Source organism: Macaca thibetana, chromosome 1, assembly GCF_024542745.1.
Source record: "Macaca thibetana thibetana isolate TM-01 chromosome 1, ASM2454274v1, whole genome shotgun sequence".
In the NCBI taxonomy this organism is placed as follows: domain Eukaryota; kingdom Metazoa; phylum Chordata; class Mammalia; order Primates; family Cercopithecidae; genus Macaca; species Macaca thibetana.
The window spans coordinates 2571986-2599816 of record NC_065578.1 but is presented as its reverse complement, the minus strand read 5'-3'; the positions used below and the strand labels follow the sequence as shown (position 1 = coordinate 2599816).

Here is a 27831-nt window from a genome sequence, read left to right as displayed (position 1 = left end):
CAGGGGTCAGGCTCTGAACACCCCCATCCTGGTCTGCCCCCCAGTCTGCCTGGATGACTCCTTTGGCCATGACTGCAGCTTGACCTGTGATGACTGCAGGAATGGAGGGACCTGCCTCCCGGGCCTGGATGGCTGTGACTGCCCCGAGGGCTGGACTGGGCTCATCTGCAATGAGAGTGAGGCGGCTGGGCAGGGGCTTGGGGCCGGGAAGGGGCCTCTGAGCCCCAAGACCTGGGGACAGCCCTTTGAGCCTATTCAGTTTTACTCCTGGCTGCTGGCCTTGGGCGGGGAGACCCGTGCAGATCCATTCATTCATCCATTTGTTCAGTCCTTTGATAACATCCCCTGGCCGTCCACTCTGTGCCAGGCACTGTTCCAGGCAGCAAGGATTCCCTGGGAACAAGCGAGCCAAGGTGTTTGTCCTTCCTAAATATCAGTCTTCACGGTCCAGCAACAAGCAAGCCAGCAAATAACTAAGACAGTGAGGGCTGTCTGCTGAAGGGTTGAGTTCCTCTAGCTCAGATGGCCGGGGGCCCGTAATAACTGTGAGGCTCTGCCTGTTTGAAAGAGCTGGTTCAGAAGGAGGAGACTCCTGTCTCTGCTGGCGTTCGGAGAGAGGAGTCAGTGATCCATTAGTGGTGTCTCCCATGAGCATGGGCAGGGGTGATGTGGCACAAGTGCCATCATTTTATCTCTAGGCAATTCCTTCTAAACCCAGAGCCTCCGACCCTAGGAAGGGGTCTCAGAGTGTTGTGCTGGCTGGTGACCCTGACGCTTCCCTGTCACTCTTTGTAGCTTGTCCTCCGGACACCTTCGGGAAGAACTGCAGCTTCTCCTGCAGCTGTCAGAATGGTGGGACCTGCGACTCTGTCACGGGGACCTGCCGCTGCCCCCCGGGTGTCAGTGGAACTAACTGTGAGGATGGTGCGTGCAGTCTCTTCTGATGCTTCTGGAATTACCCCCTGGGCTGTCAGGGAAGTGGGAGGCACCACCCCTCCTTGTCTCCTTCCTCCCACTGGAGCAGGGAAACTGCCACCAAACTTTTCCTAGACTCCCTTCCCTTCCTGCCTCCCCGTCTCCAGAGGTTTAGGCTGTGCTTGAGAGGGAACGAGGCCCTTGAGTGAAAGGGGTGTTGCTTTTTCACTGTTGCTAATTTTCCCAGGGCCTGACTGTAGCAGAGGATAAGACTTTACAGAGCAACACTTTTAGAATGGGTTCCCTTGGGAGGCAGTGAGGTCCCCGTTCCTGGAAGCATTCAAGTAGAACTGTGTGATGGCTGGGTGAGGTTTGCAGAAGGGATTACTCAGGGGCCAGTAGCTGCAAGGGATGATGTTGACGTCCTTATTAACTGAAGTTTCAGCCTTTCTGGAGGAATTAGTTCAGAAAATGTTTCTCAGGAGGTTAAAGCTTCATCTTTAAGTCTCCAGACTTCATCATTTCTGCTTCTTTCGCTGGAGAGTGTAGCTAACGTATCATAAACTTTCTGCCTTCGTGACAGCAAGATAGCCAGCCCTAGAACCTGTGCCCCATGCCCAGGTGGCCCTGTGAGCTTGCCTGGCTGTGTGTGCTGTGCTCTGCAGGGCTGGTTGCCTGGTGGTTGTGGGGACCCCGGGCAGCTGCACAGGACTTCCTACCTCTTCCCTGTCGGCGTGCCTCCCTTCCCCACTTTGTCTGCCCTTTCTTTTCTACAGGGGGCTGGGGAACCCCCATATTCATTCCCGGGCACTGCACCCCTGGGATTGTGCTGTACCCTCCAGGCTGCCTGCAGCATCGAGGGGTCACCTCCTCTTCTCTAGGCCTCCTCTTTCTGTCTCAGCCTCCGCCTGCCTCTCTGATGAGGATATCTGTCTTTGGGTTCAGGGCCAACCTGGATAACGCAGGGCTACTATGGCAAGCCCTGTCGCAAGAAATGCAACCGTGCCTAGTCTCCAGGTCCTGGGGCATAGTCTCCATGTCGTTATCGGGGCACCTTCAGCTTACTACTGCCTTCAGTACGAGGAAGGACATGGGGCAGGACCCAGCCAGAAGGAATTGTTTGGGGAAGAAAGGCGAGGACCTTTCTAGCTCTGGGGCCACCTGTGGCTTGGGCCTGGGACCCTGGCCACTGGGGCCACGTGTCCTTCCTGCTTTGAGGTTCTGAGGTCAAGCTTAGTGACTGCCATGGGACAGAAGTCAGGAGGCTCCTGAAGGGAGCCGGACTTTGGGGAGAGTGGAGCGTGAGCTTTGTGCATCTCTCCAGTGTGGGCCAAGGAAGGTGCTCCTCCACCCGCCCTTGCCGCAAGCCCTGGGGGCAGGGGATGTAGGGGACGGACCAGCCAGGGCAGACAGCCAATCCTCGAGGCTCACCTAGTGCCCTGGTGGGGGCTGCTCCCAGCTCCTGTGCTGGGCCCTGGGCCCCTGAGCATCCTACCACGTGGGAGGACCACATGTGGTAGGTTGGCTGCCACCAAGGTTCTCACGGAGCCCTGCTGCCCCCAGGCTGCCCCAAGGGCTACTATGGCAAGCACTGTCGCAAGAAATGCAACTGTGCCAACCGGGGCCGGTGCCACCGCCTCTATGGGGCCTGCCTCTGTGACCCGGGGCTCTACGGCCGCTTCTGCCACCTCAGTGAGTCTCACCGCCCCTTCCGGTGTCCCCAGCGGCCGCAGCGGGTGGAAGGGATGGTGTGTGTCCTATTACCTGTAGTCTGGGTTGGGATGAGACCATCAGGGCCCAGCCAGGTCACCCACTGGGATGTGGGTCTGGGATCTGCCCTGAGTCTGTGGACTCCGAGCCACATCCTCTCGACGGCAACTGTGCTGGCATCCAGGGCGTCTGGGTGGACGGTCCCCAGCCTCGTGGTGCCTCCCAGCCCTGATGGGTGGGAGGGTTGCCGATGAGGGCAGGGCCAGGCCTTTTGCAGAAGCCTCCAGGGGATGAAGCCTATCTTGACTTTTGGAGATTCCTGGCAGCAAGGCCAAGCTCTGAGTCCCTGGTGGGGTCACCCATCCCTGGGATTCAGACACTCGGGGAGGAAGGGGCGGTGGGCTGCAGGGGGAGAGGTGGATGAGGACAGCTCCCTGCATGATCTTGGCTGTCGTCCTGGCTGACCCAGGGCCGGTGGAAGTGGTCTGGGAGGGCGGGGCTTCAGACGGGGCCCCTCTCATGGCTCCGTGGGTGCAGCCTGCCCGCCGTGGGCCTTCGGGCCGGGCTGCTCGGAGGAGTGCCGGTGTGTGCAGCCCCACACGAGGTCCTGTGACAAGAGGGATGGCAGCTGCTCCTGCAAGGCCGGCTTCCGGGGCGAGCGCTGTCAGACAGGTGAGTCCTCGCATGGGGTTTGGGGGGCGCCAGGGCCGGCTGACCCCACCCACCCCTCTCTCACACCCTGCAGAGTGTGAGCCGGGCTACTTTGGGCTGGGGTGCCGGCAGGCGTGCACCTGCCCAGTGGGTGTGGCCTGTGACCCCGTGAGCGGCGAGTGTGGGAAGCAGTGTCCTGCTGGCTTCCAGGGAGAGGATTGCGACCAAGGTGAGTGGCTGGCTCCTGGGGCTCCCGGCGGTCTCTGTGGGTCTAGGCTGCCTGCCTGGCTGGAGGGTGGGCTTCAGAAGGCCTGCATGGCTGTCACTATTGGCCTCCTTCGCCTGAGCTCAGGTGGTGCCTGGCCTTGACAGCTTGTCACACAGCAGTGGTGCGGCTGCTAGTCTGAGTCTGGTCTGCTTAGGGCAGGTCTGCTCTGGGCCTGGCCCAGAGAGGGGTTGGTGCTTCTCCAAACTCCTCCCTTGCCTCGACTGGAACAGACTGTGGGCTTCTCTTGGAGGCTGGAGCAGCAGCTTCCTCCTCACATGTGAGCCGGCAGCAGAGGCTGCCCCTGGAGGTGGTGGTTCGGAGAGTGGTCTGGGCCGCAGTGCTGGCCTGGGGTCATGGCTGCAGGCCCCTGGATGTGGATGCTGCGGCCTGGGTCTAGCAGGCACAGAGCCTGGGAGCCCCACACTCACATGGCAGGCAGGGGAGGAGGCTGTTAGGAGCTGGCTGAGAGATGGACCAGCTGAGTCCGTGCTTAGGTATTCCTGGAGACACGGGGACTAACTCCCCAAAGTGATTCCAGCCCGGCGTGCATGGGGCTGGAGGCTTTTCCAAGAGGGCTAGGAAGCTGGGGGTGTCCTGGCTGCCCCAGCTTGCACTGGCGGGAGGTGCAATGACCAGGACAATGGCATGTGGTCCTGGCCAAGCAGAAAGCTGAGCAAGCTGATCTGAGGCTCAGAGCTGTGGGATGGTCACTCCTCAGTCTCATGACCGGGGTAGGAAATACCCGAGTGTGTCATCGGCTCATGAGGGGAAGGAAGACACCCTCGGCATGAGTAACGGAGCTGCCGCAGCGGCCACCGACAGGGCCTGGGCAGGTTGGAGCCTCCCTTGGCGCGGTGCACGCTGTCCACACCCATTGGCCGGGAGAGACGGGAACCACGAGGGCCTGCCGTGTGACCAGCATGACCACGTCCTGGGCTGGAGAGTGAACGAGAAGCCCGGTGCCAGCCCCCTCCTCTGCCTCCCTTGGGGCCATACTGGGGGCTGTCTGGACTCAAGCCCCCCCAGCATGGGCCCTTCCCCTCCCCACTTCCATCTGGGGAATGAGAAGGGGCCCGCAGAGGGAGCAACGTCCACCCAAGGACCCACCAGCCAGCTCTTAGGCCACCCTGGTCCCAGCCACTAAGGGTCGGAGCACTCTAGGCCAAGACTCCCGACCTGGCCTCGCAGGAGCTCTGTGGCCTCAGGCCGGCGTGCAGCGGCTCTGAGTGCCCACTCCCCATCTGTGCACAAGCCCTAGGGCTTCGTGAGTGTGTGGACGTGGGACTCGCTCCTCCTGACTCCCTGGCATCCTCTCCCACCCTTCCTCCCACTCCCCTCCCCAAACGTGTACACGCACACGTGCACACACCACTTACACACACACACACGAGTGCAGGCAGGCGCACGCACACACACGCCAGCAGTTCACCCTCCCCTGATGCCTGTGACCCTCCTTCCACTCCCCGATCTCTACACCGGAGACAGTGACGAGGCCTCGCCAGAGACGCACCCTCCACCGCTCCCAGAGCCCCCGGTTCCTAAGAGGAGGAAGGCTCCTGCCCTGCCCCTCCTCCGCTCCTCCTCTGCCCCTTCCCCTCTTTTGTTTAAGAGCCTCTGGTGCCCCGAGGATAAGCCACAGGATGACATCTGAGTGCTGACGTAAAGATCAACACTCTTTATTAAGAGAACATCCCCTCTTGTTGGATGGAAACTGTTTTTCTGGAAACTGTTTCTGCCCCGCACTCATCTGCCCCCGTTAGTGGAGGGGGCTTCCCTGAGGCCCTGTCGGGCTGCTTTGACCAGCGACCCCCCAACCCTGTGAACACCACCCAGTGCCCTAGGGCACGCTGAGTGCCAGGCCTGTAGTCCCAGGGACGTCCCTGTGGCCCTGTGGGCGGGTGTCCCTGGGGATGGGCCCTGGTGACAAGGGTTCACCGGCGTGTGTACTCAGGGCCTCAGCGGGGCCAGGCCTGGTGCTTTGCCTGTATTACCAGCGCTCCTCCCCAGGCTGGGCACGTCCTGGCTCTCAGCCCCGCTGTGGGCTTCTGACGCGTGGGCTCTGTGGAACTTGGGTGTGCGGCACAGGGTCTCTGTCGACTGCCTTCTTGGGGCTGCTGTGATGCCGTTGTGAGCCCAGGGAGAGGTTCAGTTCGAGCAGCAGGCAGGGGCATCACAGTGACTGCGCCTTGCTGGGGGAGGCAAGAAGGCTGCCACCACAGCTCCCGGCCCAGCCTCGTGCTCTGTTGTCCTCACAGGCGAGGCCAAGGCCGGGCCCTTAAGGGCAGGGCAGGCGTGGGAGAGTAGAGGAAAGCTCTGCCAGGGAGGCCGATCCAGGGCTCCCAGCACCCACGGCTCTGCCAGGCCATGGGGAGCGGCCCCTGCAGGCCCTCTCCAGGGGTCCCGATCCTCAGCCCCCACGTTCTCTCCCGAGGTCCCCCTTCCTGGGATGCTCTGACTCCCTGGCCTCTGTGCTCCCTGGGGTCTCATTCACCTGCTGGGTGGAGGAGGGGGACCCTAGGCCTCCAGGAGGCCACCTGCCCTCTCCATTCTAGCCCTATCCCACAGGGAAAGGGCAGTGGCTCTGGGGGTGGAGCGAGTGGGTGCACAGCCTCCCTAACCCTAGGGCCAAGTCCCTGGAGGGGCTCCCAGCTGGATGTAGGGGAGTAGGAGAGACTGGACCAGCGTCGCCAGGTTGGGCTGGGGGCACACTGGCCTGACCAGGACAGGTCCTCTGGTGACTATGGTGGCGGAGGAAGAGTAGGCCCTACCTCGGGCTCCCGGGAGCTCTCCAGGGTCCTGGACAGCTGAGGGATCTGCTTCAGCCTCTCCCAGGCTGCCCCAGCAGCCCTGCCCCTCCCCTCTCCTCCCATCCGTCAGCTCCCCTTTCTCCCCTCCCTTGCCTGTTCCTTTAATCTGCCTGGCCACTCTGGGGACCCCAGGTGTGCTCAGCAGCCCCCCAACCCCGGGGCTAGAGCCAGAGCCCATGTGGGGAGGCGTGGGAGGCACACTCGCCAGGAGCCCCTGGGGGAAAGGCTCTGGTCGGGCCGCTCCACATGGCGTGGCTGAGGCCCCTCGTGCTTCTTCCTGCAGAGTGCCCGGTGGGGACGTTTGGCGTGAACTGCTCAGGCTCCTGCTCCTGTGGGGGGGCCCCCTGCCACGGGGTCACGGGGCAGTGCCGGTGTCCGCCGGGGAGGACTGGGCAAGACTGTGAGGCAGGTGAGTGTCGGCTGCAGCCCCGGTTCTACCTCCCTGGGCTGCACAGCTCCGAGTTGATGGGGCCCTGAACTGTGGGGGCCCCAGCCCTGCGGATCCCAGGCCTGTCTGTAACAGATGTGAGAACTCAGAGTGCGCTCCCGTGTGGTAGGGAATGGGGATCTGTGGCTGCCCCACCAAGCCCCTGGGGCCTACAGGCTGCCCTCTCGAGCTGCTCCCTCTCTCCATGTGGTTCCCAGTCTCTAACGGGCTTGGCTCCTTGTGTTGCCAGCTGAACTGTGCCTGGGGCTGGGGCTCCTCTCCCATGGTGGGCACCCCGCAGCCTGCAGCCCCAGGAGGCGCCCGGGCCCTCTCTCCTCCCCGGGGCAGGCTGAGATGGTAACAGTGGTTCCGCCTCCTCGGCTGTGGCTCCAGGGGCATTGTGCCATGTTGTGTTTATTGATGTGTTGAGCAAGGACAGCTTGGGCACTGACTGGCCATGGGGGGTGGGTGCTAGATTGTCCCGAGGGCCGCTGGGGGCTGGGCTGCCAGGAGATCTGCCCAGCATGCCAGCACGGTGCCCACTGCGACCCTGGGACTGGAGCCTGCCTGTGCCTCCCTGGCTTCGTCGGCAGCCGCTGCCAGGATGGTGAGTGAGCTGGAGCCGCCCCTGAGCCTTTGACCCGGGGCAGGTGGCCAGGCCCCACTCACCCTCTCTCTTCTGCCTGTAGTGTGCCCAGCAGGCTGGTTTGGTCCCAGCTGCCAGACACGGTGCTCTTGTGCCAATGATGGGCACTGCCACCCAGCCACCGGACACTGCAGCTGTGCCCCCGGGTGGACCGGCTTTAGCTGCCAGAGAGGTACAGGGACGCTTGGCTTGCCCTTTGTCCAGACGTCCCTCCTTTCCTAGCCCCTGGAGAGGCCTCTGCCCAGGGCCCCTGAGGACTGGGGGCTTGCATGAGGCAGTGCCCCAGTCCTGAGATGCCCCTGTGCCTGACTTGGCGGTGGTACCTGTGGCCTGCACTGGGGCCTGCTCTGGATGACTCTGAGTTCTGTTGCAGCCTGTGATAGTGGTCACTGGGGACCTGACTGCAGCCACCTCTGCAACTGCAGCGCTGGCCACGGGAGCTGTGATGCCATCAGTGGCCTGTGTCTGTGTGAGGCTGGCTACGTGGGCCCGCAGTGCGAGCAGCGTGAGTCCTGGCCCTGCCTTTGGCCGCGCCCCCCTCCTGAGCACACACACACAGAACCTTTGGCCATGCCCCCTCCTGCGTGCACACACACATATGAAGCCTTTGGCCACACCCCCTCCCATGCACACACACATGCACAGAGGCACACACACACATGAACACACACAGAACCTTTGGCCGTGCCCCCTCCTGTGTGCACACACACAGATGAAGCCTTTGGCCACACCCCCTCCTGTGCACACACACACATGCACATGCACGCACACATGAACACACACACACAAACCTTTGGCCAATACTCCCTCCTGCGCGCACACACACGCGAAGCCTTTGGCTGCGCCCCCTCCTGTGAGCGCATACACACATGCACATGCATACACACACACACACAGACTTTGGCCGTGCCCCCTCCTGTGCACCCACACACCCCAACACATGCACACACACACATGCGCACTGCGGCTGGGCCCTGGCCTGGCTTCCTCTGCCTTCCCTGAGCTTTCCAGCGCCCACCACCCCGCTCCACAGCCGGGACTAAAGTCTAGCCTGGACTAAATGATGCCCCCGCTGTGTGGAGAGTGTATGAGGTCCCTGCTTAGCCCAGGGTGCTGCAGGGGGTGTGCCGGGTCCTCCATAGGAGACTCCCTCCTGCCACCTGTCCTGAGTGACCAAAGCTGCCAGGCAGCCCCCCGGGAATGATGCTTTGCTCACTTGTGCCAGAGTGTTGGTCCTCTCACCGACCTGCACCAGGCTCACCAGAGATGCAGCAGGAAGGGGCAGGTCCCGTGCCCCACTGCGGGAGGCCTGGCACCTGGGGGATGGAGAAGGGGTCTGCTTAGGACTGAGGCTGGTGTCCCCCAGTGTGTGCCCCCAAGGCTTGGTTGGTGGAACTAGGGGAGGCCTGGGTCGGGTGTCCTAGAGGCAGCCCCTACAGAGTTCCCATCCCTAAAGCTGCTGCCTGGAGCTCCCTCAAGCCTCCCGTGGCCCCACCTGGGTGGGGATGAAGCGTGTGAGTGAGCCCAGTCTCCCTTGGGTGAGAAGGGGCTTCTCACGAGCCAGGCCTGTCCCACAGTCCTGGGGAGGGCGGCAAGGCCCAGGCACAGCTGGGTCAGGCTCCTGGCCCTCTGACTGATAGTGGGCCGGGGCCGCATGTCTCAGGGTGTCCCCAGGGCCATTTCGGGCCCGGCTGTGAGCAGCGGTGCCAGTGTCAGCATGGAGCAGCCTGTGACCATGTCAGTGGGGCCTGCACCTGCCCGGCCGGCTGGAGGGGCACCTTCTGCGAGCGTGGTGAGCCAGGGCACAGGCGGGGGCTACCTGGGTGGACTCCAATGTGGGCCCCTTCACATCACTGCCCCCTGCCTGCAGCCTGCCCGGCCGGCTTCTTTGGATTGGACTGTCGCCATGCTTGCAACTGCACTGCCGGAGCCACCTGCGATGCCGTGAACGGCTCCTGCCTCTGCCCCGATGGCCGCCGGGGCCCCCGCTGTGCCGAGAGTGCGTGAGGTCCCTGCTTAGCCCAGGGTGCTGCAGGAGGGGGTGCCGGGTCCTCCGTAGGAGACTCCCTCCTGCCACCTGTCCTGAGTGACCAAAGCTGCCAGGAAGCCCCCCTGGGAATGACGCTTTACTCACTCGTGCCAGTGTTCGTCCTTTTTTGTGGCCACTCTGCTGAGTGGGTGGCCTGAGCCAGCGGGAGGGGAGAGTTGGCCACAGCAGTCGAGGGGACCCTGGCAGATCTGCCCAGCTGCCTGTGATCTGCTGCCAACCCCTGGGGTCCTGTCCACCTCCAGCTCTGACCAGTCCTCTCCACCTGCAGCTTGCCCAGCCCACACCTACGGGCACAATTGCAGCCAGGCCTGTGCTTGCTTTAACGGGGCCTCCTGTGACCCTGTCCACGGGCAGTGCCACTGTGCCCCTGGCTGGATGGGGCCCTCCTGCCTGCAGGGTAAGCCCCACCCAGGAGTCCAGGGACCGGGGTCTAGGCCTGAGTGAGGGTGCTGGCCTCTTACGGGGCCCAGAGGACACTTGGTGCCTGCGGGAGGGAGGAAGGGGCTGTTAGGACTGAGGACCGTGCCTTTCACTTGTGCCCCTCTCCAGGCAGGGATGGTGAGTCAGGCTGAGCTAGCAGGTCATCCTAGAGGTAGCCCCTTGCAAGGTCCCTGACCCCAAAGTCCAACATGGGGCTGGAAAGCCAGACAGACCCTGTGGGGCCAGCTGGCTGGGGGATGCAGGTTGCTCCCTCTTCCCCGGCCCCAGCCTGCCCTGCCGGCCTGTACGGCGACAACTGTCGACATTCCTGCCTCTGCCAGAATGGAGGGACCTGTGACCCTGTCTCAGGCCACTGTGTGTGCCCGGAGGGCTGGGCCGGCCTGGCCTGTGAGAAGGGTGAGTCCTGGGCGGCAGAGGAGGGACATACCCCAGCATGCCTGGTGCAGCCCTGTCTGCAGGCCTAGGAGGGCTCCCAGGTCAGGGGGCAGCGCCCTGGGGTGGGGGCTTTGGCCCTGTGTAAGGGAAGCATGAGCCAGAGTCTCCTGGACCCAGGAGGCAGGACCCTCACCCTCGTGCCTGCCTCTGTTCCTGTAGAGTGCCTCCCCGGGCACGTCGGAGCTGGCTGCCCACACAGCTGCAGTTGCCTCAACAGGGGCCTGTGTGACCCGCGCACGGGCCGCTGCCTCTGCCCGGCCGGCTGGACTGGGGACAAGTGTCAGAGCCGTGAGTGGGGCGGGGCAGCAGGGCAGTCTGGAGGCCCTGCTGAGAAGGGGTGTCGTGAGCCTCATTGCAGGGCTGAGGACTGTGCCCGGGGCGGGGCCTCACCAGGGGATCTGTTGTCCTGTGAGTGCAAGAGCTGCCGTCTGAGCACCAAGGGTTCCTGTAGGCGGGGGCTCAGCCTAGGAAGCTGGCCTGTGGGGAGAGTGCTGCTGCCTTGCCTTGGCAGGGGTGTGTGGCCCCGGCCAGCCCTGTGGTGGGTGGAACGGAGGATGCTCTGGGGCTCGGGGGCCGCTGCTGCTTCCTGCATGCAGAGAGGGGCCCCTTCACCCCTTGTCCTGGAGCCTGTGCTGGCTGGGGGCCTCCTGCCAGTGAGGGGTCTGCCTGTGGCTGCTGTGCCAGCAGGGCCTGGTTCACCCAGCAGGGCCTCGGCCTCTCCAGAGCCCAGACATGCCAGGGCAACACTGCCTCATTCCTCAAAGCTCCGGCCTCCCACCCAAGCCCCTAACACCAGCCCCCTTCCAGCAGGGGCGCCGTCCTCACTGCTTGGGGTGCAGCGTGGGCGGCCCCTTGCTCAGGGCCGGAGCCTTGGGTCTGCTGTCTGAGGGAAGCCTGGGCACTCGGCTGGCCTCAGGGCTGTCGCTGGCTCCCGTCGCCTCAGTGCTGAGCCCCAGCTGCCATCTCCCTGCTCCTTCGCCTTCCATGGGGCGGGGCCGCTGGAGGCTGAGCTCTCAGCCCTGTCTGGTCCCTGCAGCCTGTGCCAAGGGCACATTCGGGCCTCACTGTGAGGGGCGCTGTGACTGCCGGTGGGGAACCACCTGCCACCATGCCACCGGGGCCTGCTTCTGCCCTCCAGGGTTGGGGGGACTCGAGGTGTGAGAATGGTGAGCACAGCCCCCAGTTCAGCCAGCACCGGGTGGGTCCTACCCACAGCATCCACTCTGGGCCTGTCCTGGCCCACAGATCCCCAGCAGGCCCCTCCCAGAAAGCCTCCCCATCCCTCATCTTTCTGCAGGCTGCCTGCGGGGCTGGTTTGGAGAGGCCTGTGCCCAGCGCTGCAGCTGTCCACTCGGCGCTGCCTGCCACCACGTCACTGGGGCCTGCCGCTGTCCCCCTGGCTTCACTGGCTCTGGCTGCGAACAAGGTAGGTGCTCCCAAGCCCCCACCCCGAGGAGCGACTGGGTCGGGGGAATCCAGAGAGGCCACCTGTTCCTTGATTGGGCCGGGCCAGGACCGACCCTGCCTGTCTGCACCCAGCCTGCCCACCCGGCAGCTTTGGGGAGGACTGTGCACAGACGTGCTGGTGTCCCGGTGAGAACCCAGCCTGCCACCCTGCCACTGGGATCTGCTCATGTGCTGCTGGCTACCACGGCCCCAGCTGCCGGCAACGTGAGTGCTGCCCATGCCCACCCAGGCGCTCGGGAGTCCTGCTGGGCCAGTTCCCCTGGTCCCCGGGAAGGCCCTCGTCTGAGGGGGTGGAAGACGGAGGGTGTCGGGGCCTCACGAGAGCTGCCTTGCTGTGTTCAGGGACACTGGGGAAGCTCCAGCCCCAGCCCCTGCAGCTAGCCCTCTCCCTGCAGGATGCCCGCCCGGGCGGTATGGGCCAGGCTGTGAACAGCTGTGTGGGTGTCTCAACGGGGGCTCCTGTGATGCGGCCACGGGGGCCTGCCACTGCCCCGCTGGGTTCCTCGGGGCGGACTGCAGCCTCAGTGAGTGGCTGGTGGCGGCAGGGCTGAGTGGTACCTCCTGTGTCTCCGGGGCGGGGCCAGCCAGCCTGCAGGAGGACGGCCTCCAACTGCCCACCTCCCTGCCCTTCAGCCCCCTCTGGCTGGGCCTGGCCCCAAGTGGGACTAAGCCAGAGGGGCAGCCCTGGGGGTGTCTGTGACACCAAGTCCCCACCAGGCTTCTGCTAGCTCTGTCCCTGCACCTGCTGTGCCTGGTGACCTGCGCCATGTCTGCCAGGGGCTTGAGCACAGCCGGGCACAGAGGTCAGCTGGGCAGCTCAGCTGTGGCCAAGTGTCCTGCCAGGAAACAGGCCTTTTCCCGGAGTCGTGCAGGGACTTTCCCCTTCTGGAACCCGGCAGAGCTGGCGGGGTGGGTGGGGGTGGCAGTGAGTCGCTGCAGAGCGGGTGGCAGCGGCCGGACCCCCAGCAGGGCCCGTGGGTGGAAGGGAGATGCCAGGGTGGGTGCATGGGAGCTGGCTGGCCCCACCCTGTCTGGGGCAGACCCAGGGTCCCCTCACCCCATCCCATCCTGTCCTATCCCCCCTCCGGGGTTGACTGGGCAGGTAGAGAAGGGAAGCCAGCCACGCTCACCGCTTCCTCCCCGGCAGCCTGTCCGCAGGGCCGCTTCGGCCCCAACTGCACCCGTGTGTGTGGGTGTGGGCATGGGGCGGCCTGCGACCCTGTGACTGGCACCTGCCTCTGCCCCCCGGGGAGAGCCGGCGTCCGCTGTGAGCGAGGTGGGTGTTCAGTCTGGAGGGTGTGCTCACGGGCCCCTCAGAGATGTCACTGATGAGCCATGGGGATGCTGGAGGGTGGGCCCAGCCCAGGCACCCACACATCCTGGCTGCCACCGGCTCCCCACTTGACCGTGGGGCTGAGGCGAGAGTGCTGTAGCTTGTGTTGACTGTGCTGCCCTACTTGGGGGGATGGACCGTCCCACGACACCCCAGCCCCTGCCTCGACACTCTGCTCCCGAGGCTTAGGCCACCCAGTGACCCCATCCTCATCGAGGTGGCCGTGAGGGCTTCAGGTTCCTACCCAGCGCCTGCCTGGCCCCTTGCAGGAGGGACCGGGTGGCTGTCTTCTGCCTGAGGGTGGAGTCCTTCCGGCCCTTTCTCCCAGACCCAAGGCCCAGGGACCAAAGTGGAGGCGGGTCTAGAGCACAGTCCAGAGTAGAGAGACGGGCTGGACCCAAGGGACAAGCGTGGTGGCTCCTGCTCCCACAGGCCCAGTCCCCATAAACACAGCCACAGCCTCTTGGGCTGGTCCCACCCTTAGTCTGCATCAAGGGGCTGGCTGCCCCCCACACCAGTTCTTGGCCTTCGGGACCCGTTGGGAGCCTGTGGCAGCAGAGGGTTCAGGATCCCAGGGACCAATCTCCAGCCAGGATGTAGCCTGGCCCCGCCTCACTGCCAGGAAGGATAGTGCCATTGGGCTGGTCACCAGGCATCCAGCTGTAACAGCAGGGCCGCAGCTGGCCACCTGAGCCCACGGCAGCCCAGCCATGTTACTTCTCAGGCCTGGAGGATGTCCACTGACTCCCAGCTGGGAGACAGCTGGTTCACAGTGGGCCGCTGCCTCCATGAAGCCTTCCGTGAATCCCTTCCTGCAGGCTGGGCAGGCGCTCACCCAGCCCCCCATGACTGAGCCACCCTCAGTTCCTAGACCAGGCCTGGTACTTGGCAGCCTGAGATGACCAATGAATGAGAGGATGCGGCTGGTGCCACTCCCTGGCATGTGCCTGTCCAGCAGGCAGAGACTAGCACTGACAGGCCTCAGGAAGCATTTGACTATCAGCCTGTGGGGACACGTCCCCAGAGGGAGCCCAGCCCTCGGCCAGAGCTCCAGGCAGCACCTGCCTTCTGTCCCCAGGCTGCCCCCAGAACCGGTTTGGCGTGGGCTGTGAGCACACCTGCTCCTGCAGAAACGGGGGCCTGTGCCACGCCACCAACGGCAGCTGCTCCTGTGGCCTGGGCTGGACAGGGCTGCACTGTGAGCTGGGTGAGTGTGTGGGGCCAGTGAGACCCCAGCATCCCCTCAGGGATGTGCCCTGGGCTGCCATAGGGTTGGGCAAGGCTGGTGCCTGAGGACTGTCCGCCCGTTTCTCCCCGCCCTGCTCTGTCCCCAGCCTGTCCCCCTGGGCGCTATGGAGCCGCCTGCAGTCTGGAGTGCTCCTGCCGCAACAACAGCACGTGTGAGCCCACCACGGGCACCTGCCGCTGCGGCCCCGGCTTCTACGGCCAGGCCTGCGAGCACCGTGAGTTGGGGGCCTGTGCAGCTGGGCTGGGGCCCCTTTCACCCACTGTCCACTCCTCCCGTGTGGGTGATCTGGATTGCAGTGAAGTAGATAGGTGGGGAGCCAGCAACAGTGGGGAGGGACGAGGAAGGGCAGGAGGGGGCTTCTCACGGGTCCCCGAATTGGCGGGTTTTACTCACTCTGGGCAAACTGGACATTTCTGCCACCGTGTGTCCTTGTCTCATGGTAACTGGCATCCTTCAGCCTGTCCCCCTGGCTTCCATGGGGCTGGCTGCCAGGGGGTGTGCCAGTGTCAACATGGAGCCCCCTGTGACCCCATCAGTGGCCGGTGCCTCTGCCCCGCTGGCTTCCACGGCCACTTCTGTGAGAGTGGTGAGTGCTTCATGCTCTCTTCCTCTCCCCACCCTGAACCCCCGCTCCCTGGCCCCATCCTGTCTGGGTACAGGGCAGGAGGGGGACACTGAGCCCACTGCCCCCACCAGGGTGTGAGCCAGGTTCATTTGGAGAGGGCTGCCACCAGCGGTGTGACTGTGACGGGGAGGCACCCTGTGACCCTGTCACCGGTCTCTGCCTTTGCCCACCAGGGCGCTCAGGAGCCACCTGTAACCTGGGTGAGTCTGGGGTCCTGCTCAGGAAGGGCGTGGGTGTGGGTCTCCAACAGTGACCAATACTGATAGGTTGGGCCCTACCTGTGCCAGTCCTGGGCTGGGCACTGTGCCCTCCTATGGCCTCTGCACCTGGCCCATGCCCTCTGGGGGGGTTGGAGTCAGCTGCTGGGACATGCAGTGCCAAGCACGGCACTCCTGCTGGAGCCTTAGGCCAGGCTCTGCCCTGTGGGTCCCACAACGTCCCAGGAAGGCCATGGTCATGGGAGGGGCTCTGGCCGGGTGGAAAGACTTCCCTGGATCGGGGGATGTCGAGGGGGCTGTGGCCCCTCCAGCCCAGAGGGCCCCACCTGAGGATAGGAGGCGCCCACCTGAGGATAGGAGGGTCCCACCCGAGGATAGGAGGGGCTCACCTGAGGATAGGAGGGTCCCACCTGAGGATAGGAGGGGCTCACCTGAGGATAGGAGGGTCCTACCTGAGGATAGGAGGCGTTCACCTGAGGATAGGAGGGAGTCACCTGAGGATAGGAGGCGCTCACCTGAGGATAGGAGGCGCTCACCTGAAGATAGGAGGGGCTCACCTGAGGATAGGAGGGTCCTACCTGAGGATAGGAGGGGCTCACCTGAGGATAGGAGGGAGTCACCTGAGGATAGGAGGGTCCTACCTGAGGATAGGAGGGGCTCACTTGAGGATAGGAGGGAGTCACCTGAGGATAGGAGGGTCCTACCTGAGGATAGGAGGGGCTCACCTGAGGATAGGAGGGAGTCACCTGAGGATAGGAGGGGCTCACCTGAGGATAGGAGGGAGTCACCTGAGGATAGGAGGCGCTCACCTGAGGATAGGAGGCGCTCACCTGAGGATAGGAGGGGCTCACCTGAGGATAGGAGGCGCTCACCTGAGGATAGGAGGGAGTCACCTGAGGATAGGAGGGTCCTACCTGAGGATAGGAGGGGCTCACCTGAGGATAGGAGGCGCTCACCTGAGGATAGGAGGGAGTCACCTGAGGATAGGAGGGGCTCACCTGAGGATAGGAGGGGCCCTGCTGCTGGGGCTGCATACCTGGCCCTGTGGCTCTCAGACCTGTTGTGCCCTGAGGGGGCATCCCTGACCACTGGCTCCCATTTGCCGTCCTGGGGCAGGGCAGGAACACAGTGGTGACTGGGTGTGTGCCTCGGGCCTGGGCTTTCGCATGCAGGAGCTCACTGGCTGCAGAATGTAGCTGAGGAAGGCAGGGCAGGGACTGTTTACTCCTCAGGGGAAACCGAGGCCCAAGGTCTTAGCTCCCACACATACCCAGGCGGAAGCTTCACAGCACCTGGGCTCTGCTGGGGCCCCCTAGGCCCAGGGTCCCTGGCGCAGGAAAAGCAGGGATGATGCTCAGGTTTGTCTCCCACCCCCCGGCCTTGCAGATTGCGGAAGGGGCCAGTTCGGGCCCAGCTGCACCCTGCACTGTGACTGCGGGGGTGGCGCTGACTGCAGCCCTGTCAGTGGGCAGTGTCACTGTGTGGATGGCTACATGGGGCCCACATGCCGGGAAGGTGAGCTGGGCTCCCTGGGGAAGGGCGGGAAGGCACCATCCTCCCATCAGCACCAGCTCCACCCTGGCCGAGGACCCCTGTCTCACTCACTGCAGAGTTGGCCAGGTCACCCTATGGCTCTTCAGTCATAGTGAATGTCATCTGTCCCCACCTGGTACCCAGAGTGTCACTTGGCTTCCAATGGGTGGAGTGTGAGCTTCACAGTCACTTAACCAGGGCACGGGGTGGGCCATTCTGCCAGCCGGAAACGGCTTTCCCAACCCCAGCAGCTGCAAGGCTGGGCTGCAAACTGTACCCGCGGCCTGAAGAGGGTCATGACCCCATGGCTGGGCCGGACTATCCACAGTGTGGGTGGACGCTGGCTATCCCTACCCCTGCTGCCCCCCACACACATGCACCAGGGTGCGAGGGTGTGTTTGTGCACGAATATGCAAGTGTGAGCAGCAGGGTATGTGTGCATGTGTGCCAGTACATGTGTGGCATCCAGTGTGTGCCAGTCCATGCATGCAGTCCTGCACTGGCAGCAGGCGCCTGTTTGTGTCAGTGCCTGTGTGTTAGGTGTGCATCAGTGTGTGAATGTGGCCAGTGGGTCTGTGCAATAGTGCCCGCATGTGCTGCAGGGGGCAAAGGCATGTGTGCCAGGCATGTGTGAGCGTGCACCAGCACCTGTGTGAAGGTGACTCCTTAGCACCTAAGCCCTTGAGGCTGTCCTGGAATGTGCTCTCTGCCTGCAGGCAGTGCTTTTGGATGCCCCCACCCCTCTGGCCAGCCCAGACTTTGCTGCCCGCCCCTTCGAACCGTGTACCCCGCAGCAGTGTTGGGAAAGGTGGTCTCTGCAGAGGGAAGTGAGAGGCAGGCTTGGGGCGCGTGCAGGGCAGGACATGTGGGCGGGGCAAAGGCCGGGCGCCAGGCTACAGGCTCTGCCTTTTGGCTAACTGGGGATTTCACACTTGGGGTCCTCGGCTTGGAGGCCCCCAAATCGTCTTGGCTTTGTGTATGTGTGCATCTGTTTGTGCCTTTCTAAGGCAGTCCTGGTTGCAGATTGTTCAGAGCCTGAAGACAGGGGAGCCCCGATCTCGGTGGAGTGGGGCGGGGCGGGGCGGGGCGAGGAGGGGCGGGGCAGCAGCCTGTGCGCTGGTGCAGGGGACGAAAGGCTGTCCGGCAGCGGCATCTAGTGGTCAGATATGGTGCTGCACCGCCGGCTACCAGGCACCTGGGCTGGGTGCTGGGGGCAGTGCCTTGACGTTGAGCTGGAGGCCTCGGGAGCCTGGGGCCTCATGGGCAGGGTCTTGCTGGGCGTGGGGAGTCCTGGGTCCTGTGCCCTCCCCTGGAGTGGACTTGGCTTGGCGTTGGGTAAAGCCCCTGATGTTATGGGTAGTGGGGGTTGGAGGGGCTCAGAGCTCTCCTTTGGGGAGAGGGAGAGCCCCTGGCCGCCCCTGTTCCTTCCCTGAGTGCAAAGGAGTGAGAAGGGAAGGAGGCTGTGCGGGGAAAGTGAGGTCCTTGAAGCCTGGATGGGGTCATGCCTGGCTGAACTCAAGGCTGGGGGTACTAACATGGCTTGCCCTCTCTCCCCTCCAGGTGGGCCCCTCCGGCTCCCCGAGAACCCGTCCTTAGCCCAGGGCCCAGGTAAGGGGTGTGGGGAGTGCCTGTGGATTTGCCAGAAGGGTGGCTTATGGAAAGTCAAAGCAGAGTGCTGAAGTATAATCTGGGCCCCACAGGGCAGCAGCTGCACCTGGGACCTTGGGGCCCAGGAATCTGGAGCTCAGAGACCAAGGCCAGGGCCAGAGCTGGGAAGGACAGGCTGGGAAGGACAGGCTGGGAAAGACGGGTGGGCCCCGCCCCACCCCCACCCCACCCCCGCCCCACCCCCGCCCCACCCCCGCCCCGCCCCGCTGGGCTGAGCTGCTGAGGGAAGGGGTGGGAGGGGGAGGTGCCAACCCAGAACCCAGTCTGTTTTGGGAGCACCTGTCCCGCCCTAGACTGGGCCTCCTTTCTCCTTTTCCCCAGTAGCCACGCTGCCCGCCTCCAGCAGACCCACGTCCGGGAGCAGTGGACTAGCGAGGCACTAGCAGAGGCGCCCCGTGGAGCCCGCCTCTCCATTGCAGCCAGACGGGACCCAGGCCTTTGGTGACTACTGAGGACACTTCATGGGCCCAGAGCTCTTGGTACTGCCCTTCCTCTGAGGGCCGTGGAGGGCTGTGGACAGCCCAGCAACCTGTTGCTCTTGGGGGCTGGTGTGGCCTTGAGGAGGGAAGCCTTGCATGGCCGCTGGAAGAGAGGCGCTGCCTGGCCTGGCTCTGCAGAACCCAGGGGCACGCTCTGGGCCTGGGCTGAGAAGGCCCCACTCTCCCTGCGGCTCTGAGTTGGGCTGAGGACAGGTGTGGGCGTCAGTGTGGGCGCAGGTGCAGGCACAGGGCCACTGTCCTCCAGGCAGGCTTTTTGGTGCTAGGCCCTGGGACTTTAAGCTGCCCAGCCCGTATTTATGTAAAGGTATTTATGGGCCACTGCGCATGCCCGCTGCAACCCTGGGATCAGCTGGAAGCTGCCCGTCATCTCCTGCCCGATGCCCAGAAACCCTGATTCAGGTCTGTAGGGTTCTGCGGGCTCACCAGGCTGCTGGCGCCGGTACCATGTAAACCCAGGAAGGTAAAGGAGCAGGCAGCCTCCTCGTGGCCTGTGTGTGTGCTGTGTTACGTGGACTCTGTGTGGGCTCCTCCCTGGGGCCTGGCCAGGATAAGGGTGCACACGGGGACCTCCCAGTGTACCTGGGACCCTTTGCAGGGGTGGGGGTGCCACACAAGTGAAGAAGTTGGGACTCATCTCAGTTCCCGGTGCTATTGGGGAGAATGCTGGGGCTGCATTCATTACCACTGAGACCCCCTGAGACCCAGAGAGTGGCTGGTCCCGAAGAATGGCCCAGGGGGAGGAAGGCTGGTGTGGAGGGGCAACCTGGACTGAGGCCGAATTCCCTTAGGCCCACCCCACCCACCCCTACCTAAGCATCAGCAGTCGGGGGGAGGGGCTCCCTGGGTGAGTACAGGCCAACCCTCCCGAGCACCTGGCACTCATGGGCTGAGGCTGATGTCTCCTGGAAGAAGGGCCCAGAGTGGATGGTAGAGGCAGAGGGTAGAGGCAGTGGCTGGGGGCTCCTCTGCAGGGTGGGGTGACCAATGGGGAGGGCTGCACTCAGACTGCAACATGGGATGCTCTCTCCCTTGAGAAGACCCCCTTAGGGTCTGGGCTGCTGCCCCCCATCACCCTAAAACCAGCCAAGGTAGCTGAGGCCCCAGGGCAGAGGATTTCACCAGCAGCAGGAGGAGGAGTCCAGTGAGCTTGGTTACTCACAGACGGCAAGGGAGCTGTCACAGAGGAAGCCAATGAATGGACCGCCGTGGGGAGACTTTGAAGTAAAACAGTGATAAGGGAGGGCAGGATGGTGGGGATGCAGGAGCAGCAGACGGAGAGAGATGGACTGCGGTGCAATGGAGTGTGGAAAACGCACACTGGGAAATGAAGCATCCAGCAGATGGGGTAAGTGGATACAGCTCAGGAGATTCTCCCAGGAGTAGCAGGGAGGCGTAAAGAGAGACAACGTACAGAAGATAGACGAACGGAAATGGGTAAGGGAGGTGTTCATTCACCTCCATCTAACTGCAAAATACAAAAATAAGAAGTCATTGACATGAAGAACGATGACCAAGACATTCTCAGATCTAAAGGTGAATGATCTCAGTCAGACTGGAAATGCACAAGGTGGAAAAATAACAAAAAAGCCATAAGACCTTGAAGAACATCAATGTCAAAGATAAATTCTAAAGTCCCAGAGAAAAAAGAATGAGAATCGAATTGACCCAAGACTTTACGCGAGAAACACGGAGAGCCAGAAAACTGTGATGTTCCATCCTCAGAGTTTGAAGGAAATATTTGAAGCCTGAATTTTATGTCCAGCTAAACTATCAAGGGCATGCAAAGTCTATGTTATTCTTAGGCCTTCAAGGCCTCGGCCGTTTTTCTACAGAAAAGCCTGATTTGAAAATGCTCTTAGAGACGTTCTCCAGCCAGAAGAGAAAGCAGCCAGGAGGGTGCTATGAGATATTCAGTCACCACAGTTCCCAAATGGCCCAGCAATTCAGAGAATCAAAATATCCCCATTACTCCCCAGTGGGAACCCCCGAAAGTCTCAGCATGGTGTGAGGGTGTGGACGGGGGCAGGTGCCAATCACTCATCCCGCTCAGTGAAGACACATGTTCAGCTACAGGAAGCCATAAGGCAGGCTGAGCTTCTGCCTACCCAGAGGAAATCTCAGCTATCCAACAGCAGTCAGGAACAGAGGAGAATAAAGCAGAATAACTAGAAAACAGGCTCACAGATCCTAATGCTAACGGTTACAAATGACAATGGAAAAACAAATTCCTGACCGTATATTATATAGTTTCAAATAGCTAGAAGGAGGATACTGGATGTTCTCAACACACATAATAAACGTTTGAGACGACGGTATGCTCATTACCCTGATTTGATCACTAGACATCCTATGTATCAAACATCACTGTGTATCCAATGAATAGCTATAATTATTGTCAATTAAAAACATTAAACACAGACTAGACTGCATTAAAAATATACTAAATAGTATTTTCACTATAAAAGACATGCTTCAAAGGGTAGAAATACACGCAGAGTAAACCAAAGGAGAATTGGGGCAGGCGTTTGAATATTTCAAGGTGAGAAGCATCATGATAGTCTGTAAATGTACATACACATATATGCACCCAACGAGGCTCAAACATTCATTCAGCAGCGATGGATAGAACAGGTCGAAATAAATCGCTGTCATGGGTGATTTGAATGTACATTTTACAAAAACCAATGGGTTGGCTGGGCGCGGTGGCTCACGCCACTAATCCCAGCACTTTGGGAGGCCAAGATGGGCGGATCACGAGGTCAGGAGATCGAGACCATCCTAGCTAACATGGTGAAACCCCGTCTCTACTAAAAAATACAAAAAACTAGCCGGGCGTGGTGGCGGTGCCTGTAGTCCCAGCTACTCAGGAGGCTGAGGCAGGAGAATGGTGGGAACCCGGGGGGCGGAGCTTGCAGTGAGCTGAAATCCGGCCACTGCACTCCAGCCTGGGCGATAGAGCGAGTAGAGCGAGACTCCGTCTCAAAAAACAAAAAGAAAAACCAATAGGTTAAGAAGGTGCGCTTTATAAAAACCCATCTGTTAAGCAAGTAAGTTAGCAATGATAACCTGAATAAGCTTGAACACACATGGTACATCTGTATTTATCCTTACATGTTTACTGTATTGACGTATATGTACCTTTTCAGTGTAACAATATGTATGAAGTTAAGGGGTACATGTGCAGTTTTGTTACATGGACATATCGCATGGTGGAAAAGTCTGGGCTTTAGTGTTACCATTACTGAATAGTATACATATCTGCCCACATCCCTCCCACCCTCCCACCCTTCCAGTGTTCAATGTCTGTCATTCCACTGTCTGTCTGTCTGTACATGTTATTTAGCTCTCACATATAAAAGAGAGCATGCAGTATTTGACTTTGTTTCTGGGTTATTTCACCTAAGATAGTGGTCTTCAGTTCCATCAATGTTGCTGGAACAGTCATGATTTCATTCTTTTTTATGACTGAGTAGTCATCCATGGTGTGTGTGTGCATGCAAACACTGCATGTCCGTACTACATGGAATGTATATATATATATGTACAATTCACACATGTGCGTGCACACACACACCTCCACACACCACATCTTCATCCAGTCATCCACTGATGGGCACAGGTTAATTCCCTATCTTTGCTAGTGTGAACAGTACTGTGATAAACACATAAGGGTGAGCATCTTTTTGATATAATGAATTCCTTTCCTTTGCATAGATGCCCCGTGGTGGGATTGCTGGATCGAATGGGAGTTCTATTTTTAGTTATTTGAGAAAAACCATAGCGTTTTCCATACAGGCTAAGCGAGTTCCACCAACAGTGTATAAGCATTTCCTTTTGTCTGCATCCTCAGCAACACGTTATATTTTTTGACTTTTTAATAATAGCCATTCTGATGGTGTGAGATGATATTGTGGTTTTTTTATTTTTTTGAGACAGGGTCTCACTCTGTCACCCATGTTGGATTGCAGTGGCACCATCTCGACTCACTGCAACCTCCGCTTCCCGGGTTCAAGTGATCCTCCCACTTTAACCTCCCAGGAAGCTAACTACAGTTGCGAGCCACCATGCCCGGCTAATTTTTGTGTTTTCTTTTTGTAGAGACGGAATTTTGCCATGTTGCCCAGGCTGGTCTCGAACTCCTGAGCTCACGCGATCTGACTGCCTCAGCTTTCCAAAGTGCTGGGATTACAGGTGCGAACCACTGCACTCGGCCTCGTTGTGGCTTTAATTCACATTTCTCTGATGATGAGTGATACTCACACTTAGGTTTCTGTGTATAAACTTTATATTCAGCAAGTGGAGAATAATGGAATGCTTAAGAAAACCAAAATTTCCTTCTTTGAAGACTAAGAAGCAAGAAAACACCTTGCAAGACTGATTTTTTAAACACGAGAAAAAAATACAGAAGAATCAACTGCAGACACAATAGAGAAGAAGGCATAAAAATTATGAGCAACTATCTACCAATAACTTGGAAAACACTTAGAAAAATGATAACCTGGGGGGAAAATGCCGAGACTGGTGTAAGTAAAGGTTAAAATTGCATATCAGGCGGTGGCCTAAGAAGAGATAAGGAGCCACGGGAGAGCCGCTCCTCCCTCTGCTTAGCCCCAGGAATCCTGGCACAGCTGTAGCGTGCATGGTTACACCAGGTGTACACCATACACTTGTCAACCAGGACTCGTTCCAGAGATTTTAAATGGCGGAAAAACAGCTCACCTCATCCCACAAAGGCAGCGGAAACTTGGTTCTAAAACCGAGAGAGGACAGTAACAAGGAAAGGTAACTGCAGACTCATTCTATGTAGGCAAAAATCCTAAATCAAATATTAGCTATCCAAGTAAGAGTATTTTAGCAAGAACACTGGCCTGACCCAATGGACCAGATCAAAATCAAGGACAATTTCACGTCAGAAGATGCGTCGGTGCATTTGGGTGAGAAGAGAAATCAGATGACTGTACTGATGGCAGCAGAAAGAACGTTGGACAGAGTTCAATGCCTGTTTGGGATAGAAATTCTTGGAAACCTGCCAAAGGACCTTTTTTTTTTTTGAGACGGAGTCTTGCTCTGTCGCCCAGGCTGGAGTGCAGTGGCCGGATCTCAGCTCACTGAAAGCTCCGCCTCCTGGGTTTACGCCATTCTCCTGGCTCAGCCTCCCGAGTAGCTGGGACTACAGGCGCCCACCACCTCGCCCGGCTAGTTTTTTGTATTTTTTAGTAGAGACAGGGTTTCACCGTGTTCGCCAGGATGGTCTTGATCTCCTGACCTCATGATCCGCCCGTCTCGGCCTCCCAAAGTGCTGGGATTACAGGCTTGAGCCACCGCGCCCGGCCCAAAGGACCTTTTTAAATAGTGGTTAGGTGCAAATGTCATGTTTAGGGGAGAAACCGATGAATTCAGGTCTGTCCAAAAGATGCCGCCCAGCAGGGCCTGCTGTGCCCACTGGGGTGACGGTCGTCTGGTCCTGCTATACCTCCTCCCAGCCGCCTACTCTTCACAACCCTGCCATGACATCCTGTGTCTTTGCTAGGCCTTCCCCATCACAGCACAAACTCCAGAGGCAGGGGCTTAGCTGCACACCCGGACCACCCGGAACTGGACCTGGGGAGAGCACGATGAGTGCTGTCACAAGAGTGAATAAAGTCAAATCAGAAGATGCCGGCATCAGCCTCGCTGCCTCCCACCACCCTAGCAGAGCCCCAATGGCCGCAGGCAGTACCTTCAGACAAGGAGAAGCAACTGAGGTATAAGGATCCCAGAGGAAGACACACCTGCCGTGGTTCTCAGGGGACAAGATTCTCTCCACAGAAAACCCCAAAGGGCTAACAGACATTGTTATAGCTGATAAGGATTCAGCAAGGTTGGCAATAAAATCCTATAAATCGTGGAAAATGTACAACATGTGTAAAACCTATAACATCAATAGTGCTTCAACACCGACAATAACCAACAAGAAAACTACAAAACAAGACACCGCTCAGCATCGCAACAAAACCTGTAAATCTACAGGAATGTATCTGGCAAAAGAATTTCTGGATTCTTTCAATTCTACTAGTAGCGTTTATAAAGACCTCAAAAGGCCTGAACAAATGACAACTGGAAGGCACATGTGACGTGAAAAATGTCACTTCTCAGCTATGTCGGATGCGTTCCAGTTTGCTGGAAAGGCTTAGCAACGGAGCCCACAGGTGGCATCTGGTGGGCAACCTGCCATGTCTAAAACGGACAAAGGTCTGGGGTCAAGAACAGCCGAGCCGAACCAGAGAGAGGAGGACTGAGCTGAGCCGGAGAAAGGAGGACCCAGCCAAACCAGAGGAGGATCGAGCTGAGCCAGAGAGGGAAGGAGATGGGCAGAATTCACAGAGACCCCACAGCCAAGGCCAAGTGTATGGAGAAGGCCCATCTTGCCAAGACCAGAGATCTGCACATCAAAACACCGGTCAACGGCTTACTCCCACTAGCAAAAGTTGGAGGCAGAGGGCTCTGAGTGAATGTGGGGTGAGGATCCCCCCAGGAACCACTGGGGTCCCAGGGCCAGCCCTGGAGCCGGCGGCAGTCGGGGCATCGGTGGCCCTGGGGCCCAGCCAGCAGTGCCTCTGCCAGACACCAGGTGGCGCGAGAGGAAGGCGTGCAGCAGGCTGGGGAAGGGGAGTCCCTGCAGAGGACACTGCCAGGGCGGGGCATGTTCCGGAATGTTCCAGAGGGGCCAGATGAGCAGAGCGCCACTCAGATAGATCCTAAAACATGGTTGGGCAAGAGCAGGAACTAGGATGAGGTCATGTGTGTGCGCACCCTGTGTACAAATTCTCTGCCGGTCACAGGACAGCAGTAGGGGCTCTGTGGGCTGAGGACGCACATGGCACACGGGATGGGGTGGCGGGGACATGGGGGTGGGATGGAGGGACGTGCTCACTGTGAGACTCCAGATCTGACAGGTGACAGACCCAACTGTGCCTGTATAGACAGACTGGTGGCCTGTCCCATCTCTGGCTGGATGGAGGGACCGGTGGCCTGTCCAGCCTCTGATGGTTGTCCTGGCCTAGCCGGGGCGGCCTCTCCCACCTGGCTTCTGTGCCCCTGTGAACCACACCCCCCTGGCTCGCACAGCCCCAGGAGAGGTTAGGTGATGCCAGTCTGGACCCAGCAGTGTCCAGGGCTGCCCGCCCAGGGCCGGGCACTGAAGTTTGCCAAGATGAACCCCAGCCCTCGGCCTGGGCTGCCCCGAGCCTGGGCTATCCTGCCCTGGGTGGCCTTGGGGACGGGGCTTGGGTTCAAGGCCTCAGCAGCAGCCCCCTCCCACTGCCCTGCATCCACACAGCCCCCACGGCATCCCAGGCCAACCATGACCTGCAGGATGGGCTGGGACACCAAGCGCCGCGGGCACCCTGGCACCCTACTCGGGACACAGGCCTTGTTGGCTAGACGGGTGTCTTTAGAGCCCTGATAGCCCCCTGCAGTGGGGCCCACTGACCCCTGCGGTGGGAAGAGGGTCTTTGGGCCTCAGTTTCACCCCCTGCAACAGGAAGGTCTGGACCTACCTAGGCTGTGCGGCTGCACAGGAGGGCTGGGCCAGGCAAGTGCTGCCTCCCGGGACCCCTCTGCAGCTGAGCCGGCGTGGCAGGAGCTCCCACGGGACCCCTATTATCTGGGGACTGCGGGCAGGGAAGTGTCCCTGGGTCCCAACACTGAAGTATGGGACGGGCTGAGGTTCCATGAGGAGAGTGAGCAAGAAGACCCCGGGGAGGGGGTGGTCGTCCTGGGGGTCCAGGCTTGCTCTGTCCTGCTGAGGGGGCCATGGCACCGGGGCCAGTGAGGGCAGCACCCCAGGCTGAGCAGGGGCCCTCGGAGGGGCGTGAGCTGACACTGGTACTGGGGACAGGGCTACACAAGTCTGTGGCCCCCTCTCCTGACGCCCCTCCTGCCCAGAGGTCTCGCCCCTGCCTGGGCCCCCACACCTCATTGGCAGCCCAGGCCTGCGCTTCCTGACTCCTCCTGGAGGGTTTCTTGTCCTGAGCAGGCCTGAACCGGGCCCTCCCCCAGTTTCCCCAGATGCCCCCAACAGCCTGGCCGCTGTCGCAGCAGGACAGCCACCCAGCCTGGGCCCGGACCCACTTTCTGCAGGCTGAGCATTATCATTGCCCGCTGAAACGCAGAGGCTGCTGGAGCCGCTTGCAGACGGAACTGAGGTGCAGAGGCTGAGTCACCTGCCCCAGGTCACATACGCGAGTGAGGTCACAGAGTCAGAGGCCAGGCGTTCCAGACCCACCTTGCTCCATGAGCTGAGCATGAACTTGGCAGTGAGAACCACCAGGAGGCTGCAGGGCAGCTGGGTTTACACGAAAATGCTGCCCCCTGGCCACCAGACACACGCACACAGAGACAGACATGCTAGCACATGTGTACACACCACATGCCAACACACATGCCCTACCTTGGCTGCCAGTTTGCTCCCACAGCAGCTCCAGGAAAAGCCCAGGGAGTAACCAGTTCACAGGCGGGATGGCGGAGGCTGGAGATGGCCATGTCGGGAGTGGAGGGGCTGGCCCCATCTCGGGATTCTGCTCCCAGGTTCCTCCTCTTTCCCAGAGCCCTGGCTGTGCCCCACCCTGCGAGGTGGCCGATGACCAAAGCCCTGCCCAGGACAGTCCTGCATGGGCTCTGAGCCTGGCCTGGGCCATTGCTGCTGCCCAAGGCCATGGAGGTGACCGGGAGAGGAGCTGGCCCTCCGCCCACTGCATGGCCCTCCAGACCTCGCCTCCTCCCCTGAGCCCTGGTCCAGCAGGCCGGGGCTAGGAGGAGCTCGTTCTCTCAGTCCACCCCACCTCTCATGCACCAGGTCCTGCAGCTGCCCCAGGCCTGGGAGGGACGGAGGGCAGCCACCCATCACC

General features: G+C 60.6%; 1 protein-coding gene across 2 annotated transcripts in view; it reads left to right on the top strand.

Moving 5' to 3' along the window:
• MEGF6 (multiple EGF like domains 6) overlaps window positions 1–21381 on the top strand; it is a 123186-nt gene extending 101805 nt beyond the window's left edge. For both annotated transcript variants that reach the window (XM_050803857.1, XM_050803777.1), the window contains 25 exons: window positions 45–176; window positions 796–924; window positions 2479–2607; window positions 3163–3297; window positions 3371–3505; window positions 6635–6760; window positions 7254–7385; window positions 7468–7596; window positions 7798–7929; window positions 9088–9216; window positions 9295–9423; window positions 9743–9871; window positions 10183–10311; window positions 10510–10638; window positions 11648–11776; window positions 11890–12021; window positions 12213–12341; window positions 12965–13093; window positions 14229–14357; window positions 14485–14613; window positions 14857–14985; window positions 15096–15224; window positions 16629–16757; window positions 18336–18383; window positions 18765–21381. In XM_050803857.1, the coding sequence (XP_050659814.1) occupies window positions 45–176; window positions 796–924; window positions 2479–2607; window positions 3163–3297; window positions 3371–3505; window positions 6635–6760; window positions 7254–7385; window positions 7468–7596; window positions 7798–7929; window positions 9088–9216; window positions 9295–9423; window positions 9743–9871; window positions 10183–10311; window positions 10510–10638; window positions 11648–11776; window positions 11890–12021; window positions 12213–12341; window positions 12965–13093; window positions 14229–14357; window positions 14485–14613; window positions 14857–14985; window positions 15096–15224; window positions 16629–16757; window positions 18336–18383; window positions 18765–18826 (3098 nt within the window). In that variant the 3' untranslated portion in view covers window positions 18827–21381. The remainder of the gene's footprint in view (window positions 1–44; window positions 177–795; window positions 925–2478; window positions 2608–3162; window positions 3298–3370; window positions 3506–6634; window positions 6761–7253; window positions 7386–7467; window positions 7597–7797; window positions 7930–9087; window positions 9217–9294; window positions 9424–9742; window positions 9872–10182; window positions 10312–10509; window positions 10639–11647; window positions 11777–11889; window positions 12022–12212; window positions 12342–12964; window positions 13094–14228; window positions 14358–14484; window positions 14614–14856; window positions 14986–15095; window positions 15225–16628; window positions 16758–18335; window positions 18384–18764) is intronic.
• Window positions 21382–27831: the final 6450 nt, after the last annotated feature.